General features: G+C 33.1%; 2 protein-coding genes across 2 annotated transcripts in view; one reads left to right on the forward strand and one right to left on the reverse strand.

Annotated features, from left to right (window-relative positions):
• The window catches only part of LOC134697007 (putative protocadherin beta-18), an 82,106-nt gene that overhangs the window by 46,091 nt on the left and 20,704 nt on the right, over positions 1 to 15,311 (reverse strand). The window lies entirely within an intron of this gene.
• LOC134696342 (integrase/recombinase xerD homolog) lies at positions 8,408 to 9,849 on the forward strand. The gene has a single exon (XM_063558068.1). It carries the CDS (start codon positions 8,408 to 8,410, stop codon positions 9,446 to 9,448), a length of 1,041 nt encoding a protein of 346 aa, XP_063414138.1. The 3' UTR covers positions 9,449 to 9,849.

Genomic DNA, 15,311 nt, shown 5'->3' on the forward strand with positions numbered 1-15,311 from the left:
ATTGAAGTTTAGATAAAAAAATATATAGTACTGGTTGTTGTCTCTTTAATACATTCCCCATTTCCATTTTCTATTTCATTTAGTTGGATTATCATTCCAAAAAATCTGCACTTCAAACTTTTAATTCAATGTTGTCAGTAAAATGACCCTGAAAATTACCATGCTAATATATAATTTTTGTTTTATCGGGTTTATATTGGGGAATTCAGGCGCGGATCCAGAGGGGGGGTGTTCCGGGGGTTAGAATCCCCCCCTTTTTTTGGACGATCAATGCATTTGAATGGGGACATGTAATTGGAACCCCCCTTTGTCCTGGGTTAGGACCCCCCCCCCCTTTTTAAAATGGCTGGATCCGCCCCTGGAATTGTTTTGTCCATGCAGTTGCTTTATCAATTCTTATGTTCTTTGATACCTTTTAATGGACATTACTTTAAGATCCAGACACAATTATGGAATTGCAAATTTGGCAAGGGAGACAATTCCAAATCTTCATCATTCTGCTAAAAGGATCTCCATTTGATTATGGATCTGAAAGCGCTTTTACTATTTTAAAATTTGGTAAATATTAACTTTTTAAAATGAAGAGCTTTTAAAAGATTAAAATACATATCATATCATGGTCCATAAAATGAAGCTTTGTACTAAGGCACAAAGCACAATGACTTTTCATTTCGAAATGTAATATCTTTAATAAATCATTTTTCCGTATCATTCAATATCATATTTATGGCAGAAAAATTATCTGTCAAATATGACTAGATGCATATAAAAAGATAATTTTCCAATTAAATGATCTATTCTCAATACAAGAAAACAATATCGGGCTGGGAAATAATACCTTTATGTACCACAATGCCCTCGACAGTATTGATGAATTTGTATTTAGATTTCGTATCATTTTGTTTGGTTAAATTACGTAAACGGAAAGTGACGCCAGAAATTAATGTTTGATTTGAATAGATTAATACCAGTGTAGTTTAAAAAATAAAAGAGATCTTATCTACCATAACTGAATATGGTCTCCCCAATGGCTTTTTGAATAAGCTGTCACTTGTCCCAAAGTTAAATCACGCTTTTAATATCTAATTATCAAAAATAGAGCCAGTTTTAGCGTCGAGTGAAACTTTTAATGTTAAAAGATAAGCCTAAAATTGTGGTAAAAATAAGCTAATTTATAATTTTTCATAAAAGACGGGATGCATGGATTAAAAGAACGTTAGGTAAATGTGTAAAAGATAATGAGCTTAAAGGAAAAATTTGACAATAATTGAAAATCAATTGAATTTATGTCTTCCTAAATTTTGACAACCGGACTATTTAGCAATTATGTTCAATTAAAACTGATTTTTTTCGCAATGCCCTGGATTTCTTACGAGAATAGAACCAATGGTACGATTTGAAGGGTTAAGATTTTGTCAGCAAATGTTTGACATAATAAGCCCACCAAACTCCTTTGTAATTGATTCTAATAATTATCTACAGTAATGGCTAAATTTTCTACTTTAATTTTTGAAAACTTTACTATTTTTTGTATTAATACATTGGCAGAATAGATATATTCTTTTGATATAACAAATCTATCCATGAAGATGGAATAAAATTGGAAACATCATCAACGTTAGAACATGTGACATATATTACACAATTTCAAAATCACAGATAGCTGTATTATCTCCCTTTGCAACAACTCCATACACAATCTGGTTCTATATTTCATTACTCAGGCGCTGATCCAGGGAGGGGGAGTCCAGGGGTTGGACCCCCCCCCCTTTTTTATAGAGGATCAATGCATTTGAATGAGGACATGTATATTTGAGCTGTTGAGCCTTTACTGGGGTGCTACAATTTCAGACTAAAATTGAAAAAGTGAATTATGTTATAGTCATCAAGAACTTTACTATGGTCACAGGTTAATTATTTATACATTTTATCAACTTTTAGGACTACAAGACTTGTAAACTAGAGGCTCCAAAGAGCCTGTGTCGCTCACCTTGGTCTATGTGAATATTAAACAAAGGATGCATTTGAATTCATGACAAAATTGTGTTTTGGTGATGGTGATGTGTTTGTACATCTTACTTTACTGAACATTCTTGCTGCTTACAATTATTTCTATCTATATTGAACTTGGCCTAAAAGTTTTAGTCGAAAATGTTAATTAAAATTTACATATTTTATGAAAATTGTTAAAAATGCACTATAAAGGACAATAACTCCTTAAGGGGTCAATTGACCATTTTGGTCATGTTAACTTATTTTTGGGTCTTACTTTGCTGTACATTGTTGCTGTTTAAAGTTTATCTCTATCTATAATAATATTCAAGATAATAACAAAAAACGGCAAAATTTCCTTAAAATGACTAATTCAGGGGCAGCAACCTAACAGCAGGTTGTCCGATCCATCTGCAAATTTCATGGCAGATTGATCTTGACCTGATAAACAATTTTACTCCCTGTCAGATTTGCTCTAAATGCTTTGGTTTTTGAGTTTTAGCCAAACTGCATTTTACCCCTATGTTCTATTTTTAGCCATGGCGGCCATGTTGGTTGGTTCGCCAGGTCATGCCACACATTTTTTAAACTAGGTACCCCAATAATGATTGCGGCCAAGTTTGTTTTAATTTATCCTGGTAGTTTTAGAGGAGAAGATTTTTGTAAAAGATTACTAAGATTTACGTAAAATGGTTAAAAATTGACTGTAAAGAGCAATAACTCATAAAGGGGTCAACTGACCATTTTGATCATGTTGACTTATTTGTAGATCTTACTTTGATGAACATTATTTCTGTTTACAGTTTATCTCTATCTATAATAATATTAAAGATAATAACGAAAAACAGCAAAATTTCCCTAAAATTACCAATTCAGGGGCAGCAACCCAACAACGTGTTGTCCAATTCATCTGAAAACTTCAGGGCAGATAGATCTTGAACTGGTAAACAATTTTACTCCCTGTCAGATTTGCTCTAAATGCTTTGGTTTTTGAGTTATAAGCCAAAAACTGCATTTTACCCCTATGTTCTATTTTTAGCCATGGCGGCCATCTTGGTTGATTGGCTGGGTCACGCCACACATTTTTTAAACTAGATACCCCAATGATGATTGTGGCCAAGTTTGTTTAAATTTGGCTTGGTAGTTTCAGAGGAGAAGATTTTTGTAAAAGATTACTAAGATTTACCAAAAATGGTTAAAAATTGACTATAAAGGGCAATAACTCCTAAAGGGGTCAATTGACCATTTTGGTTATGTTGACTTATTTGTAGATCTTACTTTGCTGAACATTATTGCTGTTTACAGTTTATCTCTATCAATAATAATATTCAAGAAAATAACCAAAAACAGCAAAATTTCCCTAAAATTACCAATTCAGGGGCAGCAACCCAACAACGGGTTGTCCGATTCATCTGAAAATTTCAGGGCAGATAGATCTTGACCTGATTAACAATTTTACCCATATCAGATTTGCTCTAAATGCTTTGGTTTTTGAGTTATAAGCCAAAAACTGCCTTTTACCCCTATGTTCTATTTTTAGCCATGGCGGCCATCTTGGTTGGTTTGGCGGGTCATGCCACACATTTTTTAAACTAGATACCCCAATGATGATTGTGGCCAAGTTTGGTTTAATTTGGCCCAGTAGTTTCAGGAGAAGATTTTTGTAAAAGTTAACGACGACGGACGACGACGACGGACGCCAAGTGATGAGAAAAGCTCACTTGGCCCTTCGGGCTAGGTGAGCTAAAAAAAGTCATATATAATTTTCAAACTCACAAACACACATCTAAGTATAGTAGCAATTGAGTAACTTACAGTGATTTTCAAGACCGACTTAAGATCTACATGTTTGAATAATTCTTGTTTATCTTTCTCAACTTTCCATTGCAGGTGATGAATGACTTTGGAGTATAAATGCTAATTTTCTTCAATGTCAAATTTCAGTCTCCTATAAAGTATATAATAAGCCATAAAATCCTACATTAATTCAGCGGTAAACTGATACGAATTGAATCTAACATTATGACAGAGATGAACCATCTCAAACCCAAAACCTTGTAACTTTTTTTCCATATCAAATTACCGAACTTCACAAAATAAGTAAAATCCAATTTATAATGCACCATAAAAAAGCTGTACCTTGTAAAACACTATACACCTGTGTGTACCAAATGCATTGTGATGATAAATGAGGAACTACCGATGATTTAACATCAAATTAATTCTACGGAGATGTGTTGAAATTTGGTGTAATTTATGGCATGGGCACAAAGACCAGATACATATTCATTGACGGATCGAAGATTAGATATCAGCCCGTAACAAGAGAGATCTTTTTCTGGTGCAGGACTTTGAAAAACAATCTGATCACCTTCTTGTCTTTAAGTCTTATCGTATTTCACAACCACAATACATAATGTGGTTATTTCTACAGTAAATTTTAACTTCGGCCTGCATTTTGAATATTATCTGATGAGATAACGGTATCGCATTACACCCTATTAGTATGTGGTGTCCATTGATTAAACTTTGGTGGTTTCCGTAATTAAATAAAAGCATCTTTGTTCGCTTGTTAAGTAAATACAGTACAGTTCTAGCGGTCACTAAGTGAACTTTTTCTTTCGAAAGAACACCACTAATCAGATCATCATATGAAATTGGAAGATGATGCTGTTCGGTCTTATTGATGGTGTAGTGAAAATTGTCTAAACCAAACCCTTGTAGAATTAAATGTCCAGAATAGACAGGTGTTTGTCATACAGAGGTTAAATTGCTACAAAACATATCAACAGTCTGTCTGCATATATATTTCTGAATTTAATTCTGGTTTTAGTAAAGACAGGTTCTGTGATAATTGGTTAATAAGAAAAATGTAAACATTTAATTTATTGATTGATTGTTGATTGCTTATCCAGTTGAATATATTTTATACATATCATGAAAATTTGTAGAAGTTAAATTTTATATAATAACGGATAAACTTCTCAACTTATAAATTTTCAAAAAATTTGTAATTCAGGTTTAAAAGTTCATATTCATATTCAGATTTAATTTCGGATCTCAATATGATTAGGTTTGATTTTAGACCAATTTTGTTTAGCTCTCATCTAAATTCACCATGATCAGTCATGAACAAATACAATCTTAAAAAACTATGGTAATTTGAGAACAATCAGTGATAATACAAGATTGAGGGTTTATCTTTTGTAATCTTTATACTTAAAGAAAATATCAAGAGTAAAAAACAATTTAAATCTCATAAAAATGAAATTTTTCCAAAAACAAACTATCTATTTAGGATTCACAACATTTAATTCTTTCACTAGCCTCTCAAAAATATCATGTTCACCAATTAATTGCCAAAACAGAAACAAACAATATACAACCAAAGTATCCCAAGTTATAAAATCTCGAGGATAATAATATTTTCCCGCGTTTCGATCAGTATAGCGGGAAAATGTTGTATTCTCGATATGGGAATCGTCAATTTTCGGTAGGCCGAAGAAATTTAGCCAATCAGAGGACTGAGTTGTGGTCATATATAAGGTGTTTTTCTGTGGTAGCTTCACTTCTAGCCGTCGTATTGACCGTGTAAACTAATGGACGCCGAATTACAGCAAGTTATCCAGACAGAAGTGCAGAATGCCGTTCAATCCACACAGGACCAGATGTTGAACAGTATGACGACGTTACTAGATTCACGTTTAGAAGGGTTCCAAAGAAGGATACAGGACAGCCAGAAAGTGCTGTCGGACACGCAAATAGCTAGGATGGACGAATCACTGACCGACAGTTATAAATTCCGAAAGAGGGGGAACGAAGAACAACACAAACACAACCAGAAAGTGTACGCCAAAATCAGAGAAGTGCATGCAGAATTTGAGACCGACAACTTGACGCAGTCCAATATCAACAGTGCAAAAAGAAAAATTTCAGAAGGTATGGACTTGATAAAAAATCGACAAAAGCTCATCAAACTTGCAGATTCTTCAGACGCGGGTTGGCGCGTGGTAGAAGAATACGTTACCAATCCACTCGCTGAAGATTCCGAGGACGAGAAGAAGATGTATAAAGCGCAGAGTAGAGCAGAAAGCAAGCTGAAAAAAGAAAAGTTAAAAAGACGCCCAGACCGCAAGAGCGTGCCATACACACAACAGGCTCCAGCGAAAACAACAAATTCGATCCCTGTGAACGTTAGTGGTGGATCCAGGTCTGATGTACGACCCGGTAGATGTTTCTATTGTAATGAGTACGGGCACTGGATTAGGAATTGTCCAAAGTCTGCTGCTGAGCAAAAACATAAGATAAGTATTGATACTTCTATATGTAAAATTGATAAAGTAGAAATGTATACTCACCCAAAAACAGAAGTAGCATCGGGTGAACTCTATTCAATGAGAAATGTTAATTCAATAACACAGACATCACGTGATGTCCAGTCAATGAGCAATACACATACTACTACTATAGTAAAATGTAACGGTACAGGTGTAGGTCATTTAAAAGAGAGCTTGAGCGAATGGAAGAGAATAGGTGCCACGGATTTTGTATTAGATATTATAGCAAACGGGTATAAAATTCCTTTCAGCACAATTCCATGCATGGTTGAATTACAAAATAACAAATCAGCAAGAGACAATCCTGAATTTGTTCAGAGCGAGATTGAAAAATTGCTAGAAAAAGGATGTATTACTAAAGTGTCTCGTAAGCCATATGTAGTTAATCCTTTAACTGTAGCTCATAATAGAGGTTCAAAACTCAGATTAGTACTAGATGCAAGACATATCAATCCATATGTAGTTAAATTTAAACACAAATATGAAGATGCAAAAACTGCTAGACAGTTATATGATCAAGGAGATTTTGTATTTTCTTACGATTTAAAAAGCGCATATCATCATATAAGCATTTTTGAAACAGATACTACATATTTAGGTTTTAAATGGGAGCATGAATATTATGTGTATAATGTTTTGCCTTTTGGGTTGTCAACCAGTGGGTATATTTTCACAAAGGTAGTCAGGGAAGTTATAAAATATTGGAGAAGTACGGGTCTAAAAATTGTCATGTATCTAGACGATGGCCTCGGCGGGGGCAAAAACATGAAAGAGGCTATGTTAGCGAGTGAAAAAATCCATTCCGATTTGGAACAATTTGGGTTTGTTCTTGCATCAGAGAAGTGCAATTGGGTTCCTATTCAAGGTCTTGACTGGTTGGGTTTTCATTGGGATATGATAGAAGGGGTTATAAGAATTACCGAAAAAAGAATAGAGAAGCTTTTAAGAATTTTGGAAGTTTTCAGGTTACAATTTCACTACGGAATTAGGCTTTTCCGGGTGAAATTTATTGCAAGTATTGTAGGACAGATCATATCAATGCAGCCTGTATTAGGAGATCAGGCACGTTTAAGAACAAGGTATTTGTACCAATGTATATTGCAAAGGGCAAGTTGGAACGCCAAAGTACTAGTTAGTACGGACGCATTCGAGGAGTGCATTTTTTGGGAACATAAAGTTGAAAACTTTAACGAGATAGGATCTCGGTTAAGTCAGTTGACTTATAATGTACCACAAGATTATTATGTGTTCAGTGATGCATCTGGTACAGGTTTCGGTGGTTTTGTTACCACTGGTTCAGAGGACGAACCTTTGGAAATGTTTGGTAGTTGGTCAATGGCGGAACAGGCCGAAAGTTCGACCTGGAGAGAGCTCGAGGCTGTAAAAAGATTATTGATAAATTTTGTCAATATCCTCTCTGGTAAGATTGTCAGAGTTTTCACAGATAATCTGAATATCACACATATACTTAATATTGGTAGTAGGAAAATGGTTTTGCATAAGAACGCTTTGTTCGTTGATGAATTTTGCAGAGAGAATGCAATTAAGTTGAGTTTGGTTTGGTTACCAAGAGAATCAAACCAGTATGCAGACACTTTAAGTAGGGTAACAGATTGTAATGACTGGGAAATACGAGATGATATTTTTCTGTATCTTGATCACGTTTGGGGTCCACATGACATAGATAGGTTCGCACATGATTACAATGCCAAGTGCAAACATTTTAACTCAAAGTTTTGGTGTCCCGGGACTGCTGGGATAGACTCGTTTACAGTAGTATGGGGTGGACAAAATAATTGGATAGTTCCACCACCAAGTTTGATTCCAAAGGTTATTAATAAGATTAGAATAGAAAAATGCAATGGCACTTTAGTCATCCCGGAATGGACATCGGCACCATTTTGGCCTATGTTGGTGGATCAATTTGGAAATTTTAAGGATTTCATAGTTGACAGAAAGTTTTTTCAAGGGGAAAATCTGACTAAAAGAGGCAGAGGGCAGTGCGGAGTATTTGGACAACAGTGTTTCAAATTTAGATTGATAGCATTAAGAATAGAATTTTAGTTTTCAATATACTTATGACGTTATTTATTTCAACAGGGATTGCATTAGACAACACAGTGAAGGAGGCCGTCCATGACAGTGGTATAGAAGTTGGCAGTTATATGTACGAGCTTTATCCGAAGATGTGTGAACTGTTGATAAACTCTAAAAGTGACAATACTGTTAAATCATATTTTAATTCTTACAAACGATGGGAACGTTTCATTACTTTACAAGGACACAAATCTTTGCCAGCTCAGCCAGTTCATGTTGCACTGTATTTAACACATTTATTGAACAATAATTCTACTTGTCACCCTATTTCGAACGCAGTGTATGGTATAAAATGGGCACATGAGATAAATGGTCTAAGCGATCCTACATCAAACACTTTTGTAACATCAATTCTTGAAGCATCTAAAAGAGTAGCACCAAAAAAGACAGAGAAGAAAGATCCAATTACTCCGGAAACTTTAATCGAACTTTGTGATATGTTTAAAAATTCTTTAGATTTACTTGTTGTAAGGGATTTGACAATGATGATTTTGAGTTTTTCAGGATTTCTTAGATACGATGAGGTCAGTTCGTTACGCTTTTGTGATGTAAAAGTACATGAATCTCATTTAATTTTGTGTATCGAAAAAAGCAAAACAGACCAATATAGGCAAAGTTCTGAAGTCTTGATTTCCAAGGGTAATTCATCTGCTTGTCCTTACACAATGTTTCTAAGGTACACTAGGTTAGCAGGTTTCAGTGATTCTTGCCAGAAATTTTTTTATTTGTTTCGGCCTATTTATAGATCTCGTAATACATGCAAGCTTATTACTAAGGATAAAAAGCTAAGTTACACGGCGGCTAGAGAGTCTATTCTTAAGAGAATTCGAACAATTTGTCCAGATGGAAACATAGGTCTCCATTCGTTCAGATCCGGTGGGGCAACAATGGCGGCAAACGCCGATGTTAGTGACAGATGCTTAAAGAAGCACGGTAGATGGAAGTCTGACTCTAGTAAAGACGGTTACATAGTAGATTCCACTGAAAAACGTTTGAAGATATCTAAGGTATTAGGCCTATAGATTACCCCTTTCTTTGGTTTTCTATCACGTACGACGGGCTGTCGGCAAATTTGAATTTGTGTTTGAGTTTTATTTCTTTTACTGCCATGTGTACGAAGAAGGTATTGTTGGTGTGCTGTCAATGGCAGAAAAGGGTGTCATTTGTGTGTCTGTCGTCTGTAGTATAGAGAATACTAATATTTTCCCGCGTTTCGATCAGTATAGCGGGAAAATGTTGTATTCTCGATATGGGAATCGTCAATTTTCGGTAGGCCGAAGAAATTTAGCCAATCAGAGGACTGAGTTGTGGTCATATATAAGGTGTTTTTCTGTGGTAGCTTCACTTCTAGCCGTCGTATTGACCGTGTAAACTTCATTTTTTCTAAATGATGATATTTATCTGTTTGTACATTATAACAAAAATCATGACGGGGTCCGACGTTCATTATCCTGAGATAGACTCGAGCATTGATTCGGGCACAGGTTTCCGTAATACGGTTTTTCCTGGTCGGCCTTGGCTATCAATGAGGGGTAATTTTATTAAACGTACAGTATACAATATTTTGCTGTGGTTGTACATACTGAAATGATTGGTAAATGAAAATGCAATTTGATTACTGATTTATATGTCACGATTATAGATTTATTATACAATTATATCTGGCGTCCATCACGTACGACGGGCTGTCGGCAAATTTGAATTTGTGTTTGAGTTTTATTTCTTTTACTGCCATGTGTACGAAGAAGGTATTGTTGGTGTGCTGTCAATGGCAGAAAAGGGTGTCATTTGTGTGTCTGTCGTCTGTAGTATAGAGAATACTACAATATTCATACAAATAAGTTTTATATAAGACAATAAATATATCACTGTTCAAAATGACAAGCATTAATGTTCTCCATAACATCATCAAAATTGTATTTTATTTACGTTTAATTTGCCTATTTGGTCCATATGACCTTGTAAGGTCAAGAGAAGAATTGTCCGTAGATATCAATTTCGTTTAGTCATAAAGTATCATTTTCTGTCATTTCAAAGTAATCTGTGAGAACAATCGGTAAAATCTTTTGAAAATATCAACGTAAGCTATTTAACGACACAAAAATAAAACTTGAATCCAGATCGGTTGTTTCAGGATATTTAAATATAAACTGATATGACCAACTTCGGGAAATAAAACCTTTCATGATTGAATTAATGTACGAAATATATTCAAATTAAGCCAAATCAATATAAAATAAAGACTTTTATAAACGATTAGTCATTTTATAGCTACTGTTTTTTCTTCTTCTTCCCATTATAATGTTTCGCATATCAAGAATAGAATTATTTATATAAAAGATACATAAACTTGTTCAAGCAGTCATATCATATGAAAACATATCATCATCATTTTAACAATAGGCTTACTATACATGCCATAGAATTAGATATGGCTGGTAAATTCTTATAAGGATAAGGGGAAAATTCCTGTTTAAGGTTTTATTTCAAACAAAAATAAAGATAGAAGTTAGTCAAATAAAATTTTATTCATCAACTACAAGAAAAATGCTCGACTTTAATAGTTCTCATTAATAAAGAGGAATTAGTCTGAGAACACCAATGCCGACTCTCAAGCTTTGAAAATGGGACAGACTGACGGATAGAAAGATGGAAAGACGAAAGGTCAAGGGTAACACTTAATGACGCAGTCACCTACAGTTGAGGGTTTAAAAAACCCACAAAAAAATAATTATGAGCTAAGACTTAGACACTTAATCAGTTTAGGTAGAGGAAGATGGATCCTCAAGAAATAACTATATTTTCTTGGCCTTCCTAATCAACAAAATATATAGCATTATCCAGTCCACATTAAACCAGAGTCAATTTTCAACTAAAACCAACCCATTAATATTATTTTATTATGGTGTGTAATTTGTTCCAATTTAATTATGCAAATTACTTTTTATTTAATCTGCTGATTCATGGGACATTAAGAAAATTTAATTGTGTAATGTGCAATAATATTCATATTATGAAATAAAACCCTTAGTTTTGCACCAATTTATTTCTATCATATTAAAACTGAAGACCGTAAAGCTGCTTTCAATCTGTTATTCCTAAGCGCTTTTTCATATTAACGAAAGTATAAAACTCCATGAACTCAAAACACATCTTATATTTCAATATACCCATTGAACCTGTACATAGCACAATGCTATCTCAGTGTTCATCTTTAATAACGAACCACCCTATTAATATAACCTTCTACTCTTGTATCTGGCACCAATCGTGTTGACATAGCCGTGATTTATGGCCGGTCTTCCAATTCAAATCTAATGAAACATTATGATACTATAATGGCGGAAAAATTAAGAAAATAACAAGGTAATTTACGGACAAAAAGATGGAAAATTATCATAATGGAAGTCTATGAGCTGACCAAAAGTACATTAAATGGTCAGTCACTATCATCATTAACCATCTAAACAAAATCATTATTTACGGTCAAAGCTGATAAAATCGGTTAAATATGATTTCTAGTTAAAAACTTTCGTTGATAAAAATAAATTGTCGTTTAGATTCAATCTGAGTCTTAAATTTCTGCCGTAAAATTAATGAGAAAATAAGAATCAAATTCCGTCCTGAAAATTGAATTTATCATTTTTAAAATCACGGCAGTCCCGTGAATTATGAGAAGTCTTTAAGGATTTATGACAAAACATCCCGTATCATTTACATGAATCCAGAGTTATAGTTGTAATACCATCAGATAACATTTGAGTGTTAACATCTCCATGGCAGATTTTAATTTAACTCCTTTTGTAATGATAATTATTAAATGGAATTAAATACTGTATGACCTCAATACATTATAATGAGCTTGTATCTGTATAGTATAAATAAAAAAATTAAATGGTAAATGATGTGCATCTGTTTATATGAGTTTCTGCTGTTAACCAACATAACCAATATACAGTAAAAAAAAGAAGGCTGGAAAAGTTGTTCCTTGAACTCCATATAGTGACATATAACTGCTAAAAATTGTGTGTCTTTTGGTCTCTCGTGGAGAGTTACTTGTTGCATTTACAATCACATCACATCTTCTTTTTTAAATATAGTAAATGAGGTTGACAACCGAAGTGCCTCCCTAAACTTTTAACCCTTAACATTTCTTATTCTCTGTAAAAATCTAAATTTTAATCTGATAAATAGCCAAAATCATGTAATTATTTCGCGATATCCCTTCAACATAATCATCCTAAATCAAGCAAAACAAATGCTTTTAAATTGAATTTAAGTGATCTACTGCTTGTCGTAAAGGGCTCATCTATATTTTGTAAAAAGTTAAAATTCTGTTTTATTACAATAATTTTAAGGTGACTTTGATTCGTGTGACAAGACTATCGTTTTATCATACCATAACAATGCTGTAAGCATGAGTTATGACCCTTTGTAAATTCATCTATTAATAGATGTTTTGTAAAAATTCAATTTTCGTTAAGTTTCAAATTTCAACAGTTGATTTCTTTAGGCTAAAGTAAACAGTCAAACTGACCACTTTAAGAGGGATAAATTTATGTCTCTCTATATAAAATCATACTAAATATATATAAAATATGTCGAGAATTTAATCGTAACAATCTAATGTTACATTTTGAGAAATAAAATAAAATTTCCATTAGAGAATTAATGACTCATAATTTAAGTCCAGTAAAATTTATTTTGAAACTGATTAATGTTATAAATGTCCATTTCATCTTGATGATCTACAACCAAAATTTACATGAACAAGTAAGTATGTAAGTATCCTTGAACTTGTGAAAATATGTCACAAGAACTCTTCAATCATGCACAGCTTTCTTACAAGTGCAACTCCACATATCATTCATGTAAACTCCCTCTTTTTTGATAAAAACTTAACTTATATATTAAAAGCAACTTTGATCTTTAGTTGTCTATGTTGTGTCATGTGTACTATTGTTTGTCTGTTTGTCTATTTCATTTTTAGCCATGGCGTTGTCAGTTTATTTTAGATTTACGAGTTTGACTGTCCCTTTGGTATCTTTCGTCCCTCTTTTTTTTTTTTTTTTTTATCTGATACATGACACTGTGTCAGTACATATGGGTTTGCTATAAAAACAACCAAATTGAGAAGAAATAAATGTCAAAGTCTCAAAAAGACAGACTCTCATTATATAGATCAATTAAACTTTAATAATATATCCTATGAAACAAAGAGAAGTTAACAATATATCCACATTTTGCTTTTATAAGCTAAACAGAGATTGTGATCCTAGCTAGTTTTGCAAAGATGCCTCATTATTTCACTTGCCAAGAGGCTTTCCTGTTAATTAAACAAAAGGACTTTACATCCTAATATGAATAAAATCTTCATCTAAACACGGAGCTTGTACAACACTTCCAATAAACATCATGTCCAAGTACATGAAGTAGCTAAAAATGTTGTAACAATTTTTTTTAATGAAAATGCTTTTATTCGCAGCCTTCTCAATCAATATTCCACTTATTATAAAAAGAAGTGAATTCTTTTCAATTTTCACATTAACATAAGGTTAGCTAGTGTAGCTTTACTTCAAAAGTTTGGTGACGAAATTGATTCTGATTTAGATGAAACTAACGTAAGCAAGATGTCTTTAAATAATCAATTTCAACATTTTCATCAAATTTCTATGGAATGGATTAAAGTCCATATTGAACAGATACATTTTTAATAGTATTAGTTTTGAAAATGATATTTTATAAGTAACGTAATATTTTATCCATTTCTTAACACATAAAAGAACTAATTCATATTTTTCAAAAGTGTAACCCTCGTATATTCAAATGAGAACAAATTCAATTAAAATTGAAATGATCTGAGTAACTCCCAGCAGGGTTGTGGGTGATTTTTATAATTTCTTAATAAAATTACTCTTAATTCATTTTCACAATTTCAATTGGGAAGGCAGATTCAATACTTAAATACCCTATTTACAGTTAATTAGTATAAAAGGATTACACTGCTAGCAAGGTGAGGTGTCACTCGAGATCTGCAAAGGAAGTCTAGTTGAGTACATAATATTGTATTATCATGAGCTATTTTTGAACATCTTCAAAAGTATCAAAGAAATATTAATCCAATTGAGTTTTTTCTTCTTTTAATTTTCTGAATAAAAGTTTCCTCCTTCAAATCTGTCATCATGACCACATACTGTGAGTAGACTTCTGAAAATTTATTTCAATTTGTCAACAAGAATCTCAAAGCACTCCTTCTTTTATCCTGTAAATAATTCTAGTGAGCTCAATAATTTATGTGGTAAAGAAGACTCTCAGTTGAACTATTCTTTGTTTGGCTGCTTTCCCCTTAATCATTGTATATTAACCCCCCTTTTTCATGTTTTCATATTCTAATATCATAATGAAATTAAATGTCATTGTCCTAGTTTACAGGAAAGTTGAGGGCTTATAACCATGTTTTAACCACATCACATTCTTTATTTACAGTAAATAAGAAACCAGATTGGTACTGCCTTATTATTTTTTTGTTAATTGTTTTTTTTTAAATTTGTAAGGGTTCCTCGGAACCCAGTGTCTCGCCTACTTTTGCTGTAAATCGCAGGCAAGAGAAATGAGGAAAAAAATCAATAAAAATATTCCTCTTGATTGTAAGAAGCTTCTGTACAAGTTTGGTAAAAAACCAGGATAGTTAATGCATCTAATAAATGTTTTAAAAACTTTAACTGCAGACCGTATATGTATGTAATGTTAACTGGAAGAAAATCTAAGTCCATTTAAAAGTAAAATACAGAAAGCTGGATTTATTTTTTTACAAAATTAACTTCTGGATACTATCTTATGATCATAAACAAGCTTTCGTCCAAGTTTGTTAAAAATCCAGGATAG

Source organism: Mytilus trossulus, chromosome 14 (genome assembly GCF_036588685.1).
Source record: "Mytilus trossulus isolate FHL-02 chromosome 14, PNRI_Mtr1.1.1.hap1, whole genome shotgun sequence".
Classification (NCBI taxonomy): Eukaryota; Metazoa; Mollusca; class Bivalvia; order Mytilida; family Mytilidae; genus Mytilus; species Mytilus trossulus.

Bases quoted from the DNA above. Each gene is read 5' to 3' on its own strand.
- LOC134696342 (XM_063558068.1), top strand. From the start codon at position 8,408: ATGACGTTATTTATTTCAACAGGGATTGCATTAGACAACACAGTGAAG.